Source organism: Corvus brachyrhynchos, unplaced genomic scaffold (genome assembly GCF_000691975.1).
Source record: "Corvus brachyrhynchos isolate BGI_N302 unplaced genomic scaffold, ASM69197v1 scaffold52, whole genome shotgun sequence".
NCBI lineage: Eukaryota > Metazoa > Chordata > Aves > Passeriformes > Corvidae > Corvus > Corvus brachyrhynchos.
In genome coordinates, this window is record NW_008237221.1 from 1,729,093 (window position 1) to 1,754,129 (window position 25,037).

General features: G+C 37.8%; 1 protein-coding gene across 1 annotated transcript in view; it reads right to left on the minus strand.

Annotated features, from left to right (window-relative positions):
* The window catches only part of LMBR1 (limb development membrane protein 1), a gene marked incomplete at its 5' end in the record, with an annotated part of 55,296 nt that overhangs the window by 25,131 nt on the left and 5,128 nt on the right, over positions 1–25,037 (minus strand). The window contains 3 exons of the mRNA XM_017728898.1: positions 1,678–1,746; positions 1,962–2,088; positions 20,596–20,699. Coding sequence (XP_017584387.1) covers positions 1,678–1,746; positions 1,962–2,088; positions 20,596–20,699 — 300 coding nt within the window. The remainder of the gene's footprint in view (positions 1–1,677; positions 1,747–1,961; positions 2,089–20,595; positions 20,700–25,037) is intronic.

Genomic DNA, 25,037 nt, shown 5'->3' on the forward strand with positions numbered 1-25,037 from the left:
ATTCTAGCCTGTAATGGTTTTCAGGAATGATGCAAGTATGCTTCTTGGTAGAAAGGCTCAACCATGATAATAGAAAATTATTAGCAGAAAACAACAGTTTAGGGAAAACAGCCTTCAAATACTGAAACGTGTAGGAGATGCAGGAATTTATAACTACATGGATGAGGATGTACATTTATAGTTTCCACTATAATAAAACATGTTGCCAAAAAAAGGAGACAAGATTTTATTGTGAGGATTGCATTTATTTTTATTAACTAGCATTTCACTGTAGCTACTATGTATTACAGAAAAAATACAAGAGTATTCAAAAATCTAACTTAAGTCTGCCTTTACTGCAGAAGAATCCTGCAGGAAAAGGAGAAAAGAAAAAGGAAGTGATGCTCCAAATCACCATGGCAATAGGCTTTACTCAAACACTGCTTCAGCAATTAAGCCAACTGAAGATCTAAAGAAGCACTACCCCAGCAGCTGCCCCACTGCTGTATACGGCCCTTTCAGCTACACAGATCTAACAGCTAGGAGGGCCTTCACCTCAGTGATTTGCTTGTTTAAGTTAAACATTTCCAAAACCTGGTATTTATTCGCAATAATTTTGGTGACCTGGTTTACAACAGCCCCAGAACAGAGGCTGCGTTTTCAGCTCTGCTGAAGCAAACTACAGGGCAGATTCGAAGTTTTGTAAACCAACTTCCCATTAAAGTGTTCAGCACCTCTGTCAATCCCACTCAGAACAGCCTGCATAAGACTTTGAGAAGCACATTGTTTAATTCTCCCATCTTCCTCCAAAGTAGATTTGCGAATCTGCGCATACAGAGAACCTAAGGAGACTCACCGAGGTCTCTTTCATAGACAGATCTGTTTAAAGGGTATTACAAATTATCACTCCCCACTCTTTCTCCACAGTGACAGCCCCATGTAAGCTTTGAACCTGCCAAGCTTGGAGAAGAGACGAAACCGTAATAGTCTAGAAAGGGAGACATTCTGTCCCTCTCAGCAGTGTTCTAGAAATTATTCAGGGAGGGGGCTGAGATTATAAGTGGGATTTGGAGTCTTCCATAATGTTTCTTATTCCCCTAAACATGCATGACTGAACTCTGGTTAGGACCAGTCAATGTAAGGTTGGTTTTTTACTGCATTTGTTTCAAATGCAATTGTGTAACTGACCTGCAGACTGGCCAGAGACCAGCTGTGTGATTATGAAAGCTGACTGCACTGTCTTCCAACTCCTGCCTATACAGAAACATTTTCAATTACAAAAGGAAGAATGGTAGTATACTGAATATAGGACATAATGTTCCAAAATAATTGTCTCACCGTACTACCGACTTCCTGCAGACATTTCATTTAAAAATTGTGCTTTTCTTTGCAGAATGGAGAAATTCAACTGTTTTTCAACTACCTGCTTTAACAAGTTAGAAGTTGGAATTGTTTTGGGTGAGGTGTAAAGTTTGACAAAAATTGAAGAAGTAAAGTACCATTTATTTAAACTTCAGAACCCAAACCTAAAAAATTCACATCTAAATTTAAATTTACCCAGAACAAGAAAATCCCACTCGACTTTCATAATCAAAAAGTTTCCTTTAACCACAAAAAAAAAAATTTAAATACAATAGACAAAAAAAAAACCCCACCATAAAATCCTTCATCTTTTGGAATAATGAGGAAAATACTTACACAAAAGCAACAAGCATCCCATCAGTGATATACAGGAATATAAATACGGGAGGTAGAATTCCCAGAGGTCTGTAAAAAAAACATCGAGCACAGCTTTAGCTTATTACAAACAGGCTACTTATGTCACAGAATTTAACATAAGAAATGGTGCTGGCTGAATTAATACACCTTCTTCACAACCTGTGCAACACTCACATAGCATCTACTAGAAATACATTTAACTGGAAACACGCATTTCTGTATCTACAATGAAACTGGTGTGAAGGTTCTTTTGCATTCCATACCATATAAAGACTCCATACTGGCAGCATCATTGTCTATGAGTGCTGAAGCCACCCATACGATTCCAAGGATAAGCAGTGCAAGAAGAATGAGCATTACAAGGGTTTCTAAAATCCGTGCTCTGATGCCCTGTGGGCAGAAGAGGGGAGAGGGAGGATAAAACACAGCCAAGAAGTTTGAATCAGGTATTTTCAAACATTTTTTAAATTACAAACAAATACCAGATCCTTCTTCCTAAATATATGCTCACATTTTGCCATGTAGACAAAAGCATAACATGTAATACACATTTAAAAGGTAGTGCATAAAAAAAGGAAGTACTTATGTCTTTATAGTGCCCAGATTGCATTTTTCCCCTTAAACCCATAGAAAAACGTTTTAAATTGCATATGCCTTACAGTTCTCATTAATCTCATTATTCCATAAAGTACTCTTTATACCACATGATTTTGTTCGAGCATTTTTAAAAGATGGATTACTTTTCTAATACTTTCAGCAAAGAAAGTGGATTAGCAAATTTTTATCTATGATTCCAATCAAGGGAATGGAAAGCCAATTATGGCAAATAGCCAAATGGCCCGGCAAGCATTAAACCCTGCGCAGGTACAATGCAGCAATTCCTTAAAATCCCTCCCGCAGCCGTCAGTCTGCGGAGCCCTCCAGCGCTCGGCTGCGGAACTGCTGCTCCCGGCTCCGCTCAGGCACAGCTCCCACGCTGCCCCGGCCACCGAGCACGCACAGATCACACTTCCACGAGGCCACAGACCACGGCATCTGCTCGAGTCTGAAAATGGAACAACGCTCCAACAGCTGAGTGCTAGATTCGCAAAAATAAATATACCAAATAACACACAAAATCAGATTTACTTTTGACTGTGTCGTCACTAATTCAATTAATTTTGAGCAATAGAGTGATTGGGATGCTTTCTTTAGGCATCCAGGCCATTAAGGAACCATCAGACTGATATTCAAATATCAATTTTACTTTTATTTTTCTTTGTTTGCCAGTACACATCTCCACAAGAGAACCCAGCTTGTTGCTCACAAAGGTTCACCCCAGCTTGGGGATATTTCACTGCAAAGACTACTTGATAGTTAAAAGCAGAACATGTGTTTTACTTTATTGTTTTTTCTATTTTTATAACCTCTTCCCTCACTGCTTAACTAAAGGATTACTTAAGGGTAATCTTTATATGGCATTTACCCTGAAAATTATGCTTTCTACATAATCAGCGCATCCAACCATGAATGAGGACCTCAGGCATCCTAACCATGAGCACTGATCTCTTGTAGCACACCAGTTCCTCTCCTCTACCAGTCCTCTGCACAACAGTAAGGTTACCACTGACAACTCACTCCATTCTGCTGAGGGCAGAACAATTTTTATATTGCACAGCACACATACTAGGATTCACACTCTGATGATCATTTTAAAATAGTGAATTAATAATATTTTTAAGAACTTTGGTGAAGTGACTAGATAGAAATATTCTGTCATAGACACTAATGAATACTTGGTAATGGTCCAGGATAAAAAAGAAATTAAGACACCTAAAGTACATAGGTAAATACTTAATCTCAATTAGGCACCTATAAGACTGTGCCCTATAAAAACATTTATGTTCCAGGCACATTAGTTCATACTTACACACATTAGAGTACCTGCCAAATAACTGCTATTTGAAAGGAATGAAAGGTACAGAATTTTCCTCCCCCGTGCACACAGAGAAAAGCTCTGAAGAATCATGGAATGATTGAGGTTGGCAAGGACCTCCAGAGGTCACCTGGCCCACCCCGTGCTCAAGCAGGGACACCAAGAACTGGCTGCCAAGACCATGTCCAAGCATCTTTTGAGTATCTCAAAGTTTGGAAACTCCAAAACCTCCCTGGACAACTTCTGCCAGTACTCAGGCACCCTCACAGTAAAAAAGTAGAAAGAAATGGACCTTAGATACCCTTATTACTTCTTTTTTTTGCTGAGGGTAGTTTTGCTTATTCAGATTGAAAAATAAAAGCTTGAATACTATTATTAGTAACATCAGTAATTTAAGAGCTGGGCAAGAATCTGTACTCCTGACTTTCAGAAAGATACAGGTACATGTAAGAAATATTTCACTTTATTTCAATAAAGCAAGACTATCCAAATAAAACTTGAAGTTCAGTGCTTTATTTCTTTTCTTTTTTTCCTGAGCAAAAACCTCTTCCCTGACATTTTGGTTTTGACTTAACCTTTCTTCTTTGAGTCATTTCACTTCTCTCCCACAGTCCCATTACATTACTTCAAATTTCTTAGATGAACCAAACGTCCCAGCACAGAAGATATTGCCACTTCTATTTCACGTAACACTTGTTGCACTTTTTGAATCCATTTACTCCTCTCATTTTCTCCTTTGTATGTGAAAAGGAGCATTAGAGCCTGACATCTCCAAAACCACCAACAATCCCATCTAAAACTGGAGATGTGAAATCAGCTTGTAGAGTACATTTATTTCTCATGCTCAGTCTACACCCTCAATCTACACTGGATCTGCCTTGAGCACAGAACATTAGCCCAGTATGAGAAAACACAAAGTGTAGGAACGCAAGACTATTTCCAATCAGCATTCTAAACAAGGACCAAGTTTATTCAGCACTATACAACCAACAAGATTGCATTGGGTTTTCCAGAAGGTGGTTCTGTATCTCAGCTTTCATAACTGCATTTGGTTACACAAACACTATCTCACCCTTAACACATCCTCTAAACCAAGCATGGATTGCCCAGCAAAGAACCAGGATGCCTCCAGTGAGGAAGAAGACTGATTTGTAGCTATCCTGTGTTCTAGTACTTAAAGAAGAATTCAAACACAAGATGCAGACTGATACAGACTAAAAATATCTATATTGTTTATTTAAGGTGGGCATAAGGAGAACAACCTCAACACCACTATCAATTAAAATACCAAACACAGATTTCAGACCAGCATTAACTACTACACTGCCTTAAATAACATTCCTGTGCTGTAAATTTAAGAGATGAATACAACCATAGCCTTTAGAAATAATTAAAGATATAAAAATACACTGGCTTAATTTTCACAAAATGTGATTAAGTTTGACATTATAAAATTAAGTGGCCAATTGAAATACATGTTAAGGTGGTGGGCTTTCATACACTCACTGCTATACACTAAGAATATTGATATGACTTCAAGTTACATTTCTGTGTGTGATGAGAAAGGGGTGGGAAAAAAATAAGGGAAGTAGGAGGACCTGGAAAAATATATTCCTCTAAAATAAAATAAAAAAAAAACTTGTCTAGAACAAAGCCTGCAATCAGAAAGACTATTTGCCAATCAAAAATTAGAAAATTTGAATCCGTAACCAGGACATATTTTCTTCAATGGAAACAGATGAAGCAATATAAAGCATGGTTACCTCTCCAGACACTCCCTGAAGATATCAGAAAAACAAACAAACAAACAAAAACAACCAAAAAACACAAGAATGACATGAACAGATTTTTTTATTAAAGAGAAGGGGCTCATAAAGCACCCTCACTTTTGTACACACTTGGGTTGTTCCTACTCTCCAGGGACATGCAGAGAAGAAGGAGGGTTGTAAACTAAAAAGGAGGAGATGAACTGGAAGTGGAACACAAAGAGCAACAGGATAGAACTAATGCAAGCTAAAAAGGAAGGCAGAAGTGTTGAAAAGAGTCTGATCTTTGATCTTCAATTCATACATAAACTTCTCTGCCTGTTAATAAATGAGAGAAATGCACTCGGGATCATTGTTTAGGAAACACGAACACCCTCCAGTTTGAAGGAAGGTGGCACTTCTCTTTCTCAACAGTGGCTTTGGTTTCAGTAACTCCACTTTAAAGTATTTTTCCATGAAGGTATCTACAACAAAGCATCAACTATCATTGCCCTACAAGCATATAACAACATCTTTGGTAACTGCTGAACAGGAGAACAAAACAAAACACACCAGCACCTTACAAATTCCTCCAGTTGAGTTTCAGATTATCCATAAAGCAAAAGCCACCCCTGAAAGTGAATTTCCTGCGTGGTTCCCTACTGTCCCTAAGCAGAAGTCTGACATCTTTCAGGCTGACTGACACATTAAAGGAGTCTCTTGTGGAAGATGAAAAAAAAATATGATATACAAAAACTTTTGGAAGCAGATTATTATAATCCAATAGAAACTGTAATTTAACTGTTTATCAAGAAAATTGGGGAAAAGGACTGACAGATTATACCCTCAAGCCCCCCCCACCTTCTTTTTTTTTTTTAACTTCAAAGTTTCACAGATTACAAGTCCACAGCTCACCTACACTTTTACTCACAGCACATTTTCAAAATCCACCTAGTTCTTTAACATGAGCACTTAACCAAGTGAAGTATTTTATTAAAGGAAAGATATTTAACACATCAATCCCAGCAGACTGCAACTTGCCAGAAGCCCAGTAATATCTGTCATCTTCTCTGTGCACTAATGGGGAGAGTGGAAAAAAAAGAGCATTTGAAGCTCTCAAGGCCTGCCTACAAATAAAAGCTGTCCTACAAACACATTCTAAGAATCGTGTGGTTTGTACAGCCTCAGAGATATCTGATTCTCAGACTTCTAATTCTTTAAAATTCAATTGTCAAGACATTCAGAAGTTTTTATAGTTTAATCCTGAGCTACTTATGCTGCCAGGAGCACCAGGCCTAAGGGTTCATGTTTCAAGAAAAGCCTAATTTTAGCAGGAAAGGTTTTAATTATTTTAGAAGTGTTCTGACAAATTTTTAATTGCTGCTCTGGAAGGCATCATCAAAATCTTACCATGTTTCTTTTCTATTATGATTAATACAGATCTTGGATGACAAATAGCCAAAAGATACTAAAAAACAGCACATGGCCGAAAAAGGTAATTCTTCATCTGAAAAACCCAATGAAGTACAAATGGCAACAGTGCTGAAGGGATAACAGACATCATACAAGCAACTCAGAAAGCATAATTACCAAGGAAACCACCTCTTCCCTGCAGTACATTTTGTGTTGAGAGACTATTACACCACTTACAACACATTAAGACTTTCCTGCTATGTGCATTCACACATAACATCTAGAGACTAGTTTTACTTTAGAAGATAATATGTGTGGTGATAGGTTCTTACAGCTTTTCAGTAAGGAAAATTTCTTGATAATGGAGACAAAAATATTGGGGTTTTTTTCCTGTTTAAAATTCTGTAACTACTTTGAATTATACAAACATAACAATACAAAATGCTTTGCCATTGATCTGGCACCAGTAACAAGTGAAGATCTTGCTCTGCACACTGGTTGTCCACCAAGTTTCAGGCCTCTCATATAACAGGCAGCTGGCACAGGGATCTCTCCTCACTCACAAGGGCAGTGCATAGGCAAGAAACCTGCCTGTCTGCTCCTCTTTCCATTAAGCGCCACATGTAAACTCTGGAAAGTTTAAAAGGAAATCTCTGACAACTGCCATTCTAGCAATGCTAAGGCAAGACATGCACCATCTTCCAGGAAAGCCTCTGTGGAAGATAATGTTATCTTCCGAGCAGTGGCACAACCCTGTGCCAGAAACGCACAAGTTGTTATTTTTTGGGAAAGAATGATTACATAAATGAAAGCAATCGGGCCATTTTTTGTCAATTTATGCTCTGCCAATTATGATTAGAAACACAAATATTATTCTTCAGAAATTTAAGCATAGTTTTTAATGCTGTCTAATGCTAGATGGATTTTAACAGATACGTACCAAGAGTTCTTTTGTTTTAATGCTGATGAATGATTAGAAAACCTTTCAATATGTTATCTTCTCCTTTTGCAAGAGGCAAAATTCCTGGTAAAGTCGAAGAACTACAGCCCCATCCTTACCTTAAGAAAAAGTATTTCTTTGTTGGAACATTACCTGGCTATAGAGATTTTGATGAACGTATTATTAGCTCCTATAAGATGGACATTTTTAGAGCTACATTGCCAATGTGAGACATGGAATGGCTTTTGTTAACTCCTCATTTTAATTTGGTTGCAATTTTGCAGAAAAAAAAATAAAACAGCCTATCATCAATGAAATAAAAATTACGTGTTACACACAAAACCAGAGAGCGCTAACTAAGTTTCTATGGTGCTGAATATTTGAACACAGTTCTGCTTGGACATCTTGACCTCTTGCAAGGTAGGTAAACATCACTTTTTACACCATGCCCTGACCCATGGGGAAAGCCTGGGAAACATTTCTGCAATCATGGCACATTTAAAGTACACATGACGCCCATTGTTTTCACATGACAGAAAGGAGTCTTAGTAACCTCAAGATTTGTTCAGTGAGGCGCTGATGGCAACAAACACACATGATAACATCTGCAGGAAAAGTGGAGCCACTAAAAAAGGGAGAATTACACTGGGTATGAGGTTGGGGATGTTATATATTAACCCCAATTACATTTTTAGCATCTTTTTCAATTTGCAAGCATTAGTGAAGAGATGAGTGTCAAGCATTTCACCCATTTCTATGGCTTGACACCAGACTTGGAGCAATCTTTGCTGTGACCTATTCAAGGCAGTCCACAAACAAGTCTTGTAATAAGCAAAGGAGAAGCATTCTGCATCAGGCAACATTAAACACCTACTACATTTAGCACACTGATATTTAGTCAAGGGGTCATTACCTTATGAGACTACACAAATTACTAAGTCAAAAACAGATGCTGTAGTTTTAGGAAAACTCAGTTCATTTTTAAAATGCAGCTGCTAATGACTCAGAACCCTCATGGAGCAAGCTAAGAACATTTTAATCAAGAAGTAATATATTCAGGCCTCAGATTCAAGTTAAAAAAAAAAAACCAAAAACAAACAACAATTTCCTTGCCCATACAAGAACCAAATACTTCAGACTGCAACCAGCACTGACTGTGTCTTCTCCCACACCACCTCTTCCCTCACAGAATCTTCCCAGCCTCTGGGGATTTTAAGATTAAAATGAGGACTTTTAATCACAACACAAGTATATTTTAAAGTTTTTCTTTATTTTCCACACAATACAAACATGAAAAATTCAGTCATAAAACATTCCCAGAAACTTTCAGCTGATTTTTCTGTTAACATATTTTCTCAAATGGTTTCACAGTTCTTACTATGCTGTCAATGGAGGAAGAGTAGGCAGCCAAAATACTGACCTGTATCAAACTTAACAGCTACACAGGATAAGTCACAAAATTCAGAAAATTCAAAGAGAAGCAGAGACAGAGAAAAACAAAATGAAAGTTCTGTTGAAAAAAAAAGAAAATTATTTCTTTGGGTACTGGCTAAAGACATGTAACAATACGCATTAGAGTTATGCCTGCCGAGCTGGAAGTAAAGGACCAAAATCCCTCAACTAGAGCTCAAGAAAAAGAAGCCTGGTGAGGAGGCCATCTATTCAGGATGCAGTACACTCACTGGAGTGATTCCTCTACCAAAGAAAACTTATGCTTCCTTCCTCAGTGTCCCAGAGGAGTATCCAAACCAAAATGTTATAGCATAGTTTGGGATCCATACCCAAACGTTCCTGTTGACACCGCTGCACGCAAATAACTCAGCAAAATAACCTAAGAACCAACATGGACTCCTTGCAGACTTGAGTCCTCACGACTGGGATAAAAACCAGTCCTTTCTCACTTTTTTCCCTAGGATTATTCAATTATCCAATGCAAGATGGAGTCCAGTGAGAATCATAATGTGAGATTCATTTATTGCCTAGCAGTTAAGGCACTGTTTCAAATACATGGATTCAAATTACTTAAGCAAAGAGCATATATCCCTGGCTCTTCCACATTAGGTATCATTCTTGTAGATTTAATATAGAAATAGTATATTAGAAATATTATTCCTTCCAAATTTTGTAACAGAATACATATCAGAATACATACCAATTTCTTAAAATGAGGAAAAGCTACACAGAATGGCAGACAAAATGCAAGCACGCACTAACTGGAATAAAATAATACATCCTACAGCTGTCAGGATGGACACGACTACCCTGCTGCAGCTTGCCCTATGCAGATCTATGGACATACAACCCAAACCTTCTGGGGAGGAGGAAAATGAGAAATGAAAGGACAATCACAGTAAAATGATAACTGTCCCAGTGTTACCCCTTTCCCCCACAAGTTTGCTCTGTTGTTCCATTCACTAGCCCAGCCTTCACTAATTAGCTCTCAGATGCTCCATTCCCTCCACCTACCAAGTTTCCCAGACTTTCTAAAGCCACCTGCAACAACAACATGGGAGCTGTGGGATTTCTGACACTATGAGTCTCCCTCTAATAATTTACTTTTGGATCAGAAAGAATCTTTCCTGCTAGACTGGCCTGATAGGAAGATAAATAGATGTTTTCCAACTTCCTTATAGCTTGGCAGAGCATTAAGACAAGTAACGCAAAGTATAAAGAAAGACTTGGAATCTGTGATTGTGTTTCTGGCACAAGAAGACTGTTACCAAAAGCAAATGACATGTACAAGCACACAGGTCACTTTTAAAAGTCTAAAGTAAGTAAAGAAAACAAAAATAAATCCCCTGAAGTCATGTCTACTACTAACGTCCTGATAGTGGGTCAATAAGCCCAAGAAGAAAGCACACTTCTAGGAACTGGTCAAAATACCAGAATGATGGAAGTTCCTATTAGTAAGGTGGGAAACTCTTGAGAAACCTACCAAAAAAAATAGGCAGGGATGGAAGAAAGTCTGTGGTTCTCCCTCCTCCCCACCTTTGTAAATAAAGTTGTTGTCTGCCTCACAAATTCTCACTACAGATGTGCAAGCTCCTTCCTCGAGATGTCAGTTCAGAAAAAGTGATTCTTAATATAGAGCAATCCTTAACATGAAGTAATTCTACTAATACTAAATAAGTAATGTAGAACACAGATTTAAATATCACATGGTTATAAGTATCAAAATTCCACTGCTTTCCAAGAAGGAATGAGAAGTGATGTCTGCTAGTAAAGCTTCATTTAATAAATGAAAACCCCTTAGAAAAATGTTTATTGCCTTTCCATGATTAAGACAATTATATTAAACCTTTCTGCTACCAATATAAAATTCTATGGAAATTTTCTTCTCTGTGAATTAAAATTATAATTATAGTAAATCTGTAAGTATTTTTCAATTTTAATATAAAGTAACGAAAGCGCATAAACAGATTTAAAATAGAGACAAAGTTTTGCTTGTTCTGAATGGTCACTACTTGATGTCAATGGAGACGCAAATGAAGACACTGATGTGAAAATATTTAAATATTCAAATCTTAGTAAGATAGTCCTCGTGCATAAACCAGCCATTTTTATAAAACAAATCGATTTAATGTTTCTGACCATTTAATGAAATAAATCCAAACACACTGAGATGGAAGATGCTCACATTGCCTCTTGAAGCCTCTAACTCAGACATGCCAAATTCTTAGAGGCATCTGCCTGTTTCCATTGACTAAAAACGGGGTCTGAATCACAGTCATTTCAGAGATTTTGCATATGTGAATACTTCCTTCCCAAAGCACGGCAAATTTTTCCATGAAACATTTCCGTTTTAAATTAAATTGTTACATGAATTTTATTATAAACTGACCATAAAAAAGAAAATTTTAAAAAATTACATCTCAGGGTTTTTAGATACACAGTTATCATCTACCACAAACAGAAGGATCTATAGAGGGCATTAGGAACGTTCCATCCAGACAAAATTTAAAAGCTACTTATTTCTGCCTAAAAATAAGTGTCTTAGGAAGAAAAAATATTTTAGAAGCCAGTGCTTCAGTCTACATCAGTGATAAACTAAGAGATTCAAGCTTAGCATTGGTAGATGTACCAACTGCACACTTTACAAGTAGTAGAAATATTTAACATGTTTATTTTTGCTCATGCAGAACTCCGTAAGTTATCCTAAAACCAAATAAAAAAACCAACTCCATTTATGCACTAAGAGAGCAGCAAAGGAAAATATTCTCATCTTATTCCATTTGCAGGCTTCCAGCTACGTGTTAAGGCTCTTAGCAGAAACTGTGGAAATTCTACAAAGCATAAGCATGCTACATACAGCACAAATGTGCAAGTTCAGGGTGACGTAGGCGTGGGGAAAGCACAAAAGTTCAGCAATGCAGCCCATTCCTGGCTGGGGTGAGGTGGAATAACTAATGCTCCAGTGCTAGCTTCCAAAACTGAGTAGTTTTACAGATGCCTCTACCTACTCATAATGCGTCACCTAATGCAGATTCTCACAGTGTGCTAGAGAAGTCACAGTCAGAAAAACCACATTTCAAAATAACACCATTTTCTTTGTGCAGTATTTTTACCCCAATATTACTAACAACACTTGGTTCATCTTGTTACTCTACAAATTTCCATAGCCCAAACACATTAAAATGCTGCAAGAACACAAACTAAGCTGACACATTTTGATTTTCTATCTGCATTATAGAGTTGATCAAAAAAAGTAATTATAACCTCAACTCCACACACTGCTGCAGAAAGGCTGAACCCCTGCTCAGATAACAAAGTGGCAGTGAGGCAGCCAGTGCAGAAAAGCTGTACCAAATAAACTCCACCACCAGCTTATCTCCTGGTAGCCTATTTTTTTGTACCTTACACTGAGGCCTCTTTAAACGAAGTACCATCTAATTTATGGAAGCAACCAACTGACATTTAACTACTTCAATGAAACGGAGCACAGATCACATCTCATCACATCTTGATCCAATGTGTGCAACAACCAACATTCCCTTATTTCCCCCTCAGCTGTCCCCAGATACAGAACTGTTACTTATATTCAACAAACCACTAATCTCCTTATGCTAATATAAAAAAGGCAGATTTTTGCATATAATGACCCCAACTGACTTAAGCAAGAAGTCTTATAAAAACCTGATAAAATATTTTATATAGCTACAAAACCAAATTCACATTAAGCCATTATTCCTCATATGACAAGTTTCTCTCTCCTGGCCACTGATTCTTGAATTTTTTTATCTCGCTCTCAGTGAAACATGATGTGACCTTAAGCTGTCAAATACATGTTACTTACCTGCCCTGCACAGCCTTTGATCCTAAATGTCCAAATACAGACATTTAGGCCAAAAAAAAAAAAATATTACATGTGCTGAAGTCAAGATTTTGAAATACAAAAGAATAGTAATACAACCAGGATTCCCAACTTCTTTTGACTTACCTGTAGTAATTGTCAGGCTCTTACATCATTGTGAAAGGACAGCAAACAGACATCGCTGCAAACAGACATCACTTTTACAAAGGTATTTTCATTTCACACTAATCTACAGCAGAGTTACAGATTCCAGTCACAGATTCACAAAAGTAGCCCAAACAATCACCAAACTCTTCATGCACTAATTTGCTAATACATATACCTGTAAGATAAGAACATTTTTCTTTCCTCTGCAGAAGTGCAAATGAAGGACTTGGTAAAGCTGTAATTTAACATGTTTTCAGAGTTGTAACCCTTGTCAATGTGACATGCTAACAAGTTAAACTAAACTTTCTCATCTTCCCTTTCCATCCAATTTATAAGCTCTTCTCATACTTAATATTAGATGGGGCTGTCCTCTATATTACTAATTGCAAATACACTCCACATTTAGCTGTGTACAAGCTGTTTCTGAGACTTCAGTGGAAGCAGGAAGCCCACAAAGGTTCCAGATAGGCATCATCCTTAATGCAAGATTTACAGTTAAATACAGTCCTTAGCTCTGCACCTTACATCCTACAAATTAAGTTACGGGTTTGTACAACTGCCAGCTAGGTATGCTTCTAATAGGGAGAAGGAAAAATCATGATCAAGTTACTTGCCAAATCAAAATCCCAGAATAATCAGGATCTGCTTCCAAACAACAACAAACTCTAATAAATTTTAGGTGGTGTCATTTTAAAGGCCTCCAGTTTAAAAACTAGACTTCATATCTGAACTTAACATGTTAGCTTATATCAAAAATACAAATCCAAACAGCTGCCTTTGATGTGACTGATTAAACAACTTTTGTTTCTGGTATTACTAATGGAATGAGTAAATGGGTTGTAATATAATGTACAATAATTCAGTTACATACTAGTAAACATTTCATAGACATCATGCAGAATGATTTTATGGACAAATAAATATGAGCTTAAATGCCAAATAAACATCCACTGTTAACAGGGCACCTCAAGACTATTTGGTGAGCCATGACACAGAGTGGCCTGTGGGTATTGCAGTCAGAGGTACAAGCAAAAAGCATAAAACACAGGCAAATGCTGTTTGCAAACAAGGCTCAACTCTCCAAATCCCTTTTACAGAAAAATCATGGCAAATTTTAAAAACTGACTGATTTTAATTAGAGATTATTTCATATTGGAAAGAATTTCCAAGCCACTTATGTGCCAGTTATTTTGCAATATAGGAACAAATTTCTTTCCATGAAAATCTGCTTGAGATAAGCAAAAAAGTTGCTAAAAGTAAATACTTCAAAACTAACTTTGAACATACTTCCTACATTGTCATCACACACTGAAATGTCTTTTATAGTAATTTACACCTATCAGAGTTCTACTGGTACAAACAGCAAAACTGGGAGTACAGATTTTCTACATGGAAAAATACAGAAATTAGAATTTCCATACCCACCAAGAAATAAAAAAGCAGCAGGTTCACTTTTCACTGTATTTATTACCATGTTTCTTTTACTTGGAGTTTGCAAATACAATGCATGGCAACACAATACATCAGGAACTTAAGTTTAGTTCAGTCCTATTTCACAGCGACATGACTAGGAAAAGTCATTGCTATTGATAAATATAAAGTGGATCTGAGGACATGGGAGACATACACACTGTGCTTGTTCAGCAAGCTAACAACAGAGTATAGCAAAAAAAAGCAGTTTCAAAAAATATTAATGATAGTATTTTTGCACAGCTTCAACTTTTCACCCTCTCCCCAAATAAGTAATTTTACTTACAAAACATTTTTAAAAGCCATGCTTCAGTAAAAGAGATGAAGAGAAGAAATCTGCCTTTAAGAGCAGAAACCCCTGCATTTTACTATCTGGAAAGGAACTACACCCCACATTTTACTTGCACGGGTTAAGCTGCAGCAGCTAACACAGGCAGGGCTCTGCAGCCACAACAGCCAAATCTTTATACAGTAGCAAGCACAACACAATAAATGTTCTGAACACTGGCCCAGCTCACCTGCCTTCAGCATATGAATAAACTGCTACATTTTTAAGTGGTGTTTTTATTAAAATAAACTGAGAATTTGGGAAGAGCCATCAAGGAAAGGCAAGCAGATGGAGGGACTAGCTGACACATAACAATAGCTGGTGAAATATTACTCTTATTTTCTGTAATAAACACCAAGATCAAAACATTACGCAAGTTAAATTTCCTTGAAAGGTTCTCAGCAGGAGTTTTCCTTTTTGTTTGTGCAGTACGCGATTTCCTCTCACCCACAAAAAACATACCAAGAATGTGCATGTGCCACTAACACTAAGCAGCACTTCCTTAATCACTCATTTCCAACAATTTATGGATGATCAGTGGCAAAAACGAGCAAAAATAATGAAAGCATGCAATGAAAGCTCATTGAGACAAACCGGCTTGGACTTCCTACTCATTTCTGTGTCTCTTTAAGATGGGGGTCTGATACAAATTAGCCACTGGGAAAAAAGTCATCTGGTCATAAAATACAGTACAGGGTCACTTTTATGTAAGTTTGCCAAAAGGGACATAAACCAGGACAATTTCAAACTGTGACACAGGATAGAAGTATATTAAAAAAATCTTTGTTCCTCCTCCATTGTGCTGTCATGTTGCTCAGCTTTATAGACATTCTGAGCACCAGCTCTGGCCTCTTCGCTTCCACCTGGTCTACCTAATTAATTAAGCAAGGAAGTTACCTCAAATTTTTGTACTATTTGTTTTTATTATCATGCACTTCTTTTGATGTTCCAGGAGTTAACCTCTTAATCCACAGACTCTGTGTGTTGTGTTGTGAACATTTTGGGATGTCTGGATAATTTGGATAATTGGTCAGGATGTTGCTGTCGCTCATGTTAAACTTTATGCTATGACTTCAAGTTCAAAGATCAGTATTAAGGTAATATACTTCATAAAACCTTTTTAAAACTCTACACTTCTGATTATGCAATACCTAGTTTTTCCAGTTTCTCGCTGTGGTAAATTGCACTATTTGTACTTTGTTACGAGGAAATTACTCCAAAATGTCTCTCTTTGTCAACTTCAAATAAATACAAATTTCCATTGAAGTTACATCAAGAGAAAGCATATTTTAAAGGTCAAGAAAAGGTATAGCAATTATCTCCTCAAAAATGTTTGCCTCCTTCACACAGCAGCACACATGCAATTTTCTGTGCAGTCTGTTACCACACATGGAAACATCAGCACTGTGACCTACTCAACTGCAAATAGCACAATTTTTCTTTTTTTGGGAGAATGATAAAGAATGAGGCTAATTCAGACATTAAGAAACACTGTTGACAACTTTGTTTCATAACTACTATAGAATCCGAGCACATCAGTGACAAAGAACTAAAAGATTATCTAAACAAGAAACATAACTTTATGCACAGACTCTACAAAGGAAGACAAGAAGAACAGAGAAAGATGTAAAACAGTTTTTAATACTGGTGCAAGAGATTAAAGTGATATCAGGTACTCCAACAGCTCAGTTAATAGCACTGGCTGAGGCATAATGTATCACAATTCCAAGTCTAGAAAAATCCAATTCCTATGTGTGCACAAAAATACGTGTGTGCATCCATACACACATGGCAGATACACAAGGATGTACATGCATATACATATATATCTTATACACCTCCAGTATTGGCTGGATTATTATTATTGTCCTGACATCTGAATTCTTCAAGTGCCATTAAATGGAAATGAACAAAAGCAAAGAGCAGCACTTAAGCTCTTTAGAAGGGCATAGTCAACCCACTCAGGTTCCAAAATGCCCTTTCTGATTTCACACAGTGGATTTTATGAAAAACTAGCAGAGAATCAGTTTGAATTCCAGTGCAGCACTGCATCCATCCATGGCCAGTGCCTCATTTCCCTGTTTCTCTCCTCTGCACAACAGGCAAGCCCTTGGTTGTTTTAAACTGCTGCCCTGGGGAATCCAAGTGAGTCTCTAAGAGGGGCCATGTGCCATTTAGAAAGTATATTAGCAGCCAGGGAAAAGAGCCATATGAAATTGGAAGATGGTTAATCAAACCCATTCTGATTCTGAACAGTTAAGGGAGCAATGCTACCATTCAGGAACATGGAAAGAAAAGTTATACAAAGCTCTCAACAGTAATCTATGAACTATCTGAAATATCAGGGTTGGAAAAAAAAAGAATCCTACATATTACAGTCAATACATAAAATCAACTTTTATAGCACAGTCTGTGATAAACAAACAGATGGCTAAAATCTTCAGGAGTCAGACCCATACATGACAATGACTGAAATTACTGTTGCTATTTAATCTGAACAAAGACATCCATTAAAAATGAAAAAAAAAAAATTTCAATTTCAGGAATGAAACTCTTTTAATTATGCATTTTCAGAACTTTAATAAAAGCCCAACACGTAATTCATATATGAACACCTTCAAATAGACATCCTCACTGCACACACCTATATCCCAAGTGACCTATTTAGTCATTATGATGAAGGTAATTCAATGACAGGATGACCTGCATAAAAGCTTCCACTGGAACAGTCTTTTTATCCAAATTTTGATTCGAGCTGGGTATCTAGAATCAACTGCTTTCCCAACTCCCAAATGAAAGATTAAAGATCCATGCCAAATCTCTTTACTGAATGTCTTCACATTTACAGTAGATCATTCTTCTCTTAAATGCTACAAGTTTTGCCAAATATATGAAATGTTCTTTTAAATTGAGACCACTAAAATCTGGTTTTCCCAGTGAACAGTAACAACATTTGAACACTCTTTTATCTCTCTGGTCTATTAGTTTGATGTGATGAATGACAAAATATTACTTTTTTTTTTTCAATTACACTAAATTATTTGTTCAAATGCCAAAATTCTACAAAGTAATCGCAGTCTCAAAATCTTCTCAGAAAAGAGGTAAGAAACATGACGAAAATCTAGTAAAATTAAAAAACAATGGGAAATACCCTTCCTTCACAGATGCTAGAACTGAAAACCTTACATGTAATCCTGATTTCAATTAATTACGAATTTTCCCAGATTCTAATGACCCAATTATGTGATGTAATTCTTTAAAACATGTATAGCAATTATTACAAGTAGAATCATTTATCTACATCAGCACCTGAAAAGAACAGCACATTTAATTTTAACTATCAGCTTAGTCCAGAAGTGCCATCTGCCACTTACTTTCCAAGAAAAGCAATCAGAGACAAGGTATGTTCATATTACAACAGATCACAATTCCTCAGTCTTGACCAGCAGCTTTAAGGCTCACACAAAACAGGCAGAACAATTCCATCCATTTTGGATAATTTTAAACAGAGCAGTGAGGTAGAACAGACATTGCATAAAGGCCTGGAGTATTTTTACCAGGAATCACACTTGGCTTCTGGGATGTTCCAAAAACATCCAGAACTCAAAAAAAAAATTCCAAAATGGAATTCCCTCTCCTGGGTTTTGATACTAAAAGCAAAACTACCCTAAAGCACCAACAATCATCTTTTTCCTGGCATCTGCAGAAGACTATGGTTCTATCTTATCCATCTCACCTCACAAATGCTTTCAAGCATAAACGTGCAATGATGATCTGATTTATCTTGAATGGGATTTACTGATAGCCACTATCGTAAGAAAATTACACTTTAACTATTAAAAGTTTCATGTAAAGTGCAAGTTTCATGTAGCTGGGATACACAGAGCATCTGTCGGAGCCAACAGAACTCTACAAGCAGAAGTACCTTACCCAGTATACTAATGGACAGCATCCTTGGTTTTGTTGGATTGCAGGAGATAAAAACCCCACTGTAATTAGTTAACTTATTTTTTAGAAGAAAAGATAAATATTAGCTGTGGCTAGATAGTTAAGTGTCAAAAGGAAAATGGAGTGGCCTCCACATGAAAACTGGAAGGACAAACAGAGTTGCTAAAAGTTCTCAGCCCTGTATATACCTGAAGTGAAGGAAGAAGAAAGAAGAGTATTTTCCAGCCAAAATGGACAAGCAGGGTTAAACCAGCAGTCCATCACCAAACTCCTTGGAAGCTGAATGCTTTCATTTGGTCACCCAAATTCATAACTGAAGTGACCTGGATACTTCTGCAGTTTGGTCAATGCACAGCAATGCTGCAGCAGCATCAGCTCAGTGCAGGTGACACCAGACAACATCTACCCACCACCTGGGCTGGGCCCTGCAGGTGTTTTCTGACATTGCTGCATTGCTGTAATCCCCCAGTACCTTCTGCTACGGAATAAAGTCTCTGTTTCTCCACATTATTTTCTCTGAATTAAAATTTTCCTTCACACAGTAGTTTCTAAGTTGTTTGTTTTGCTGTCCTCTGTTTTTTCTCAAGTGAACCAAAAACTTGAATGCAGCACTTCAGTTTAGTTTTCCCTAATCCCACCAAGAACCAAAATGGTAACTTCACTGCCTTCATGCCAGTTCCTGTCAATGCAACCAGGAATGATGTTTACCTTCCAAATACAATTATCCCCTAGTGACTTTACATTACATGCCGTGCTTCAATGACTCATACTCTTTTGCATCCATCTTTAATTCATTTCATCCTCCAGATTTCAAGATCACTTTCCAAGCCCCTTTGCTTTCTGACAACTGTCATCCAAAGGGAGCAGAATTCCCCCAAGTGTAGTATCATCAAAAACAAAAGTGTTATCATTTGGATGATAAAAATTAATGGTAACGTGCTACAATTGGTCCCAGTCAGTCACTGCAGTTTAATCTATCTCATATTTATGATTTGAAATTAATTTTGATGTGCCTCCCATTATAGTAATTTTTCACTGTGTTTCTTTATGTTCACATATTAATACAATCGTTATCTCATTGTTCAAAAATTGCCTTGCCAAATTCCCTGCTTCACCGAAATACTCAGCCCTCTCAACCTGAATATTTCCAATGAAGTTGAATATTTTATGATATTCTTTACCCATTTAAGACAGTTTTCTTAACATATTATTGTTAATACTGGCCACATTTAAACCTTTTTTGGGATGTTTGTAATCTTTAAAATTCACAAATCAAGCTTGTTTTCTCAGGGTCATCTGTTATTTAATCACCGTTCCCATTAGCAAGAAACCTGTCCTTCTTCTCCTTGTTATTTTATTTCTTATGCATTTTTTGAACCTTCTCTCCTTTTAACATCCCAAAAAAATTATCTTCCAAAAAATAAAATCTTGATTGAATTGTTTTGTTCAAAAGAGAGCTAAGTAATTTTCTTGATCTCAGTACATGTGGGTTTTAAGAAGTCCTTTTTCCCCCATAGGTCTGGCCTGTGCGAGAGTGTGCAGCTGTATATACACCTTCACATAAGCACACACATCCCAGCACCAAATCCTCCCCAGTCTGTAATATTAGTTTCATCAGAAACAAGGGCTGAAAATGAAATATATACTGCAATTACTCTGTATTTAATAGTGTTTTCCTACCTTTTTCAAGCCAGCAAATCCTTCTGATTCCAGGAAGAAAAACGCAAAGGGCATCAATACAAACAAACACAGATTTGAAAAAAGAGAGGCAAGATTCCACAAACCTGAAACAAACAAGAAAAAGTTTATACTATAAGTTTCTATATTTTAACAGTTAAATATACAACATTTTCTTCCCTTACATATAACAATGTAGTATATGTACAAGTGCCAAGGGTTTATGGGTATAGTTATTTACAGGTCACTGCTGAAAAACTTCCATTTCTCTGCATAATGATCTTCAAACAAAAACTGGATACAACTTACCTTTCAGGAGTAAATGTCTGAAACCGTGGGAGACAGACTGCAAGCTCAGGGGTACAACTTCCACAAACTCACTGAAGGCTCTTTAGAGAACCATTGTAGAAATTTTCAGGACAGAAGTATTTTACTACTCTCAGTGCATCTCAAAAAATCCAGTTCTGTATATTTCCTTCCTCCCATATTTTTTCAAGAGAAACTTCAGCAAACCATGGATTTTAACATGAGCAGCACACAAATGCCATTGTCACCTCCAAATCAGAAGAAGATATCATGGTAACAGCAGCCTTCCACAATGGAATGACTGGCTTAGCAGGCAAAAGGAGAGCAGTAGATATTTTTATCTCAGCTTTATAAGGCTTTCAACATCATCTCCCATTAACCCACTCATCGCTTAATTAATGAGGTATGGGCAAGGTAAATGGACTCTGAGGTGGACTGAACACTGGCTGAGCTTCTGGGCTCCCAGGGTTGTGCCACCAGTGGTATGTACACCCCAGAGGGCTGATGGTGGGTTAAACACCTTCACTGGTGACCTGGGTGGTGGGAGAGGACACATCCCCAGCAAATCTGCTCAACAGACAGGATAGGGAGGAGCAGTCTCCTGCAGCTCTGATGAACCTCAACAGGCTAGACAGAAGGACAGAGAGCAGAGAAGAGTGGACTTAGGGAGATTTAAACAGTATATATGTATAAGATGAGGGAGAAAAAGGAAAACTGTCAGATCTTCACAGTGGTATCTAGTGAATTGAGAAGAGGCAATAAGCATGAACTGAAAAACTGGAAAATCTACTTACTCATAAAAGGGAAGGAAAAAAACCCAAACAAAAACTAAAAATCTCAAACATTTTCCACTGCCACTGTACGCAAGCAGTGAAACAGGTTGCCCACAGGTTTTGTAATCTCCATCCTTCAACATACTCAAACCTAAAAGAGGAGCACCTTGAGCAGCCTTCTATGACTGACCCTGCTTGGAGCAGATTATTTCCAGAGCTCTTTCCAACCTCAACCGTTCTGTGATCTGTGTGAAAAATCAGCAACTGACTACAAGGAGGACATCTGTAAGACACATGTGACACCTGCAGGAAGAGAAAGGGTTTGGAAAACAACCTGAAGTGATAGCTAATCTCCATTAGAGTATCTGCTCTACTAAGATTTTCTAAGCTGCACACTTACTGAAGAGCCAGTTTCTGGTGCCTAAACATGAATCCATCATCAATCACCCTATCAGAAGTTGTGCAGGATGCAGTGTTTCTTCTTTATAAAAGCAGAAGCTTATCTGCAATTTAGCACCTAACAGGTCTAACTACTGTCACATGTTCTACATCCGAAAAAAAAAATTCTGTAGAGAAAAACAGGCTTAGTTCCCCACCTTCTCCAAGGCACACACATTTCCATAATTCTGCAGGACTATGTTATATCACCTGAATATCAATCAAAAAAAGAATATTCCCCCATGATAAGAAAATCTGAACTAACAGCTTTGTTTGTTTCCTTCTTCCCATGTACAGGCTTGCTCCTTTTTCTCTTGAAATTGTCCACTTTGTAAAGAATAGGGAAGGAAAGAGATATTTACTGGATGTCTGGGGTATTCACTATCAAGAGAAATTTCTGTAGTTAGATCCAAATGTAAAATAGTTAGCAGTGATCTTTGCCTGTACCATCTCAAAAAGTGCTTCTGCCATATAATTCCTTTTTGCTCAAATGACAGCATTCGAATTTGAAGGAGAAATAAAAGAGAGAAGGAGGGGGACAGGGGCCAAAAGAACCTCTTCAGCAATTGACAGCAGCAGGATACCAGCAACCAAACCCAGCCAAATAGGCTACAGAAAACAAAACACAAAAATTCCAAAAGATGCGTGAAATATAACACTCATTTGCTAAAGAAAACAGACTGCCTAAAGGTGGCTAAACTCCAGTTAACAAAGAGGGGGATTTTTCCTTTAGAATTTGCTTTGCCAGGAAGCTCCTGTTACCATTTGAGAAACATTCAGGCATAGCAACATCAGCAAGAATGTCATTAACAGCCCTTACGAGGGGACATTAACTTCAGCAGTCTGCGCCTTTTTTTTCCCCCAAAAAAGACACCAGAGTAAGAGTAGAAATACAACTAGATGGGGGTAGGAGTCTTATTTCAGCAGTTTTCTCTAACTGAAGACAGAATGCATTCAGTTACCTAATGCAAAGTTCAATATCTGCTTGTCCTAATTTCAGCAGCTCTATTACATGTGTATCTTACAACATAAAACAGTGCTTAGGAGCTGCAGAGGACACAGAGCATTTTAAGGAGGGGGAGACTGGTGCACATCCAGGGTGAATTTTTAAAAGTTAAAATCCAGAAATTAACACATTAGTAGCATATAGGAACCACATTTACAGAATATTAAACTACAGTGCTACAATATGCACACAAAGTTACGAGAGGCAAGGATAGTGCTGTTCTGCTGCCGACAGACATGTGCACTTTCCTCAAAGTAAGAGTCCTCTGTATTTCTTACCCTAATCTGGTAGTTCAGAAATCAAATTAAAATAGACCCAGAAAAAGAATTATTTTCTACTACACTGACTGCATCATAAAATTGCATGAGACACTTGCAGACATCAACATATAGAAAAGCTTTAAGCAGTCAATTAGAACTTTTTTCCTTTGTATTTGCAGTGACCTAAGACTGTACCCCATAAAACAAGTTAATAAAACATAAAAATTTCCCAGTCTTAGGCAAACAGATTTGATCGTGAGCATTTTCCCATTTTTCTTATTCATGGCAGTTTCATTACGTTTTACCCCCACCTGCTGGTTGTACCCAACAGCAGCACAAGGGAACACCGCTGTCAGAACTAGTCCTGGGATTACTTCAGCAGTAGTAACTAGGTAAGAGTGTTTATGCTGGATACAGGTTTGGCCTTTCTGCCTAGTTTCAAAAGTTTGAGGCATATATTTTCTACTTTTTTATTTGCCAGCAGTAATGCAACAATCTACAGAATAAAACCCCTCAGTGTCAGGTTCAAGTACCTCAGATGATATCTGTAATCGATAAATCTAAGGGGGGGAAGTGTTTTAAAGCAACACAAATGCTCCCATTTGATAACATTTACAAAGCAGTTCATAAACCATACGTGAAGGCTGTGTAGGCAGAGTATTATGGGCATGTGAGCCCTTCTGAGCTCGGGTGCCGGTGCCAGGGCTGTGAGCTCCCAAAGCCGCACAGGTTTCCCCCTCTGACTGCGCCGGGCGCGGGACGGGATTCGAGCGGGGCGATCCCGGTGAGTGCCACGCGGGGGAGCCCTTGCTCCAGGGAACGGATCCGCACCGGCGCCCGGCCCAGCCCCGACCCAAAACCTCCCCGATCCAAAACCCGCCTCGCATCACCGGAACCCACCCAAGGTTCACCGCGGTCACGCCTACCCCTTTGCCATACACACTTACACCTGGAAACACCAAGATGCTGAATTTCCCTTCTTGCTAGCCACTGCTGCTGGACTTACGGAATATAAATTATACTGTGTATCCATAAAGTGGTATTTTCAAACATTAAGCACAGCAAAATCAAAAGATGGTCACTGGAAAATTCAAAGGCCTCCCTATTTAACAGCAACTATTCCAGCAGATTTCATACTAAACCAAATCTTCTCAAGCAACAACTGACAGAGTAAAAATTTCTGAACTGGTTATTATACAATTTCCAGTCTCTGATGCATTTTTTTGTCTTTTTTCCAAAGGCGATTCAGACACGGAAGGATTACTCTCCATTAACTTTTTGAGGGAAGTAAAGAAGAAAAATGCCTGAGCAGCTAAATCCATATGAAAAATGAGATTCAGCTTGGGTTCTTCCTCCCTTGTAGGAGACATACCAAATTAGCAATCCCCCATGACATGTCACAAACAGGTCATAGAATAACTCAACTAGAAAGAACCTGTAAAGTCACATAGTCTGATCTGCCCTTAAAACAGCCAAACTGCAGGTGCCATCAGGCTGCTCAGGGCTTTGGCCACCTGAGTTTTGGAAAAATTTCAAGATCTCCCAGTTTCTCTGGACAACTTTTTTCAACGTTCAGCCATCCCCACTGTGAAGAATCATTCCTTTATGTCCTACAAATATCCCTTCTTGCCTCTCACTTCACAAAAAAACCAAAACAAACCA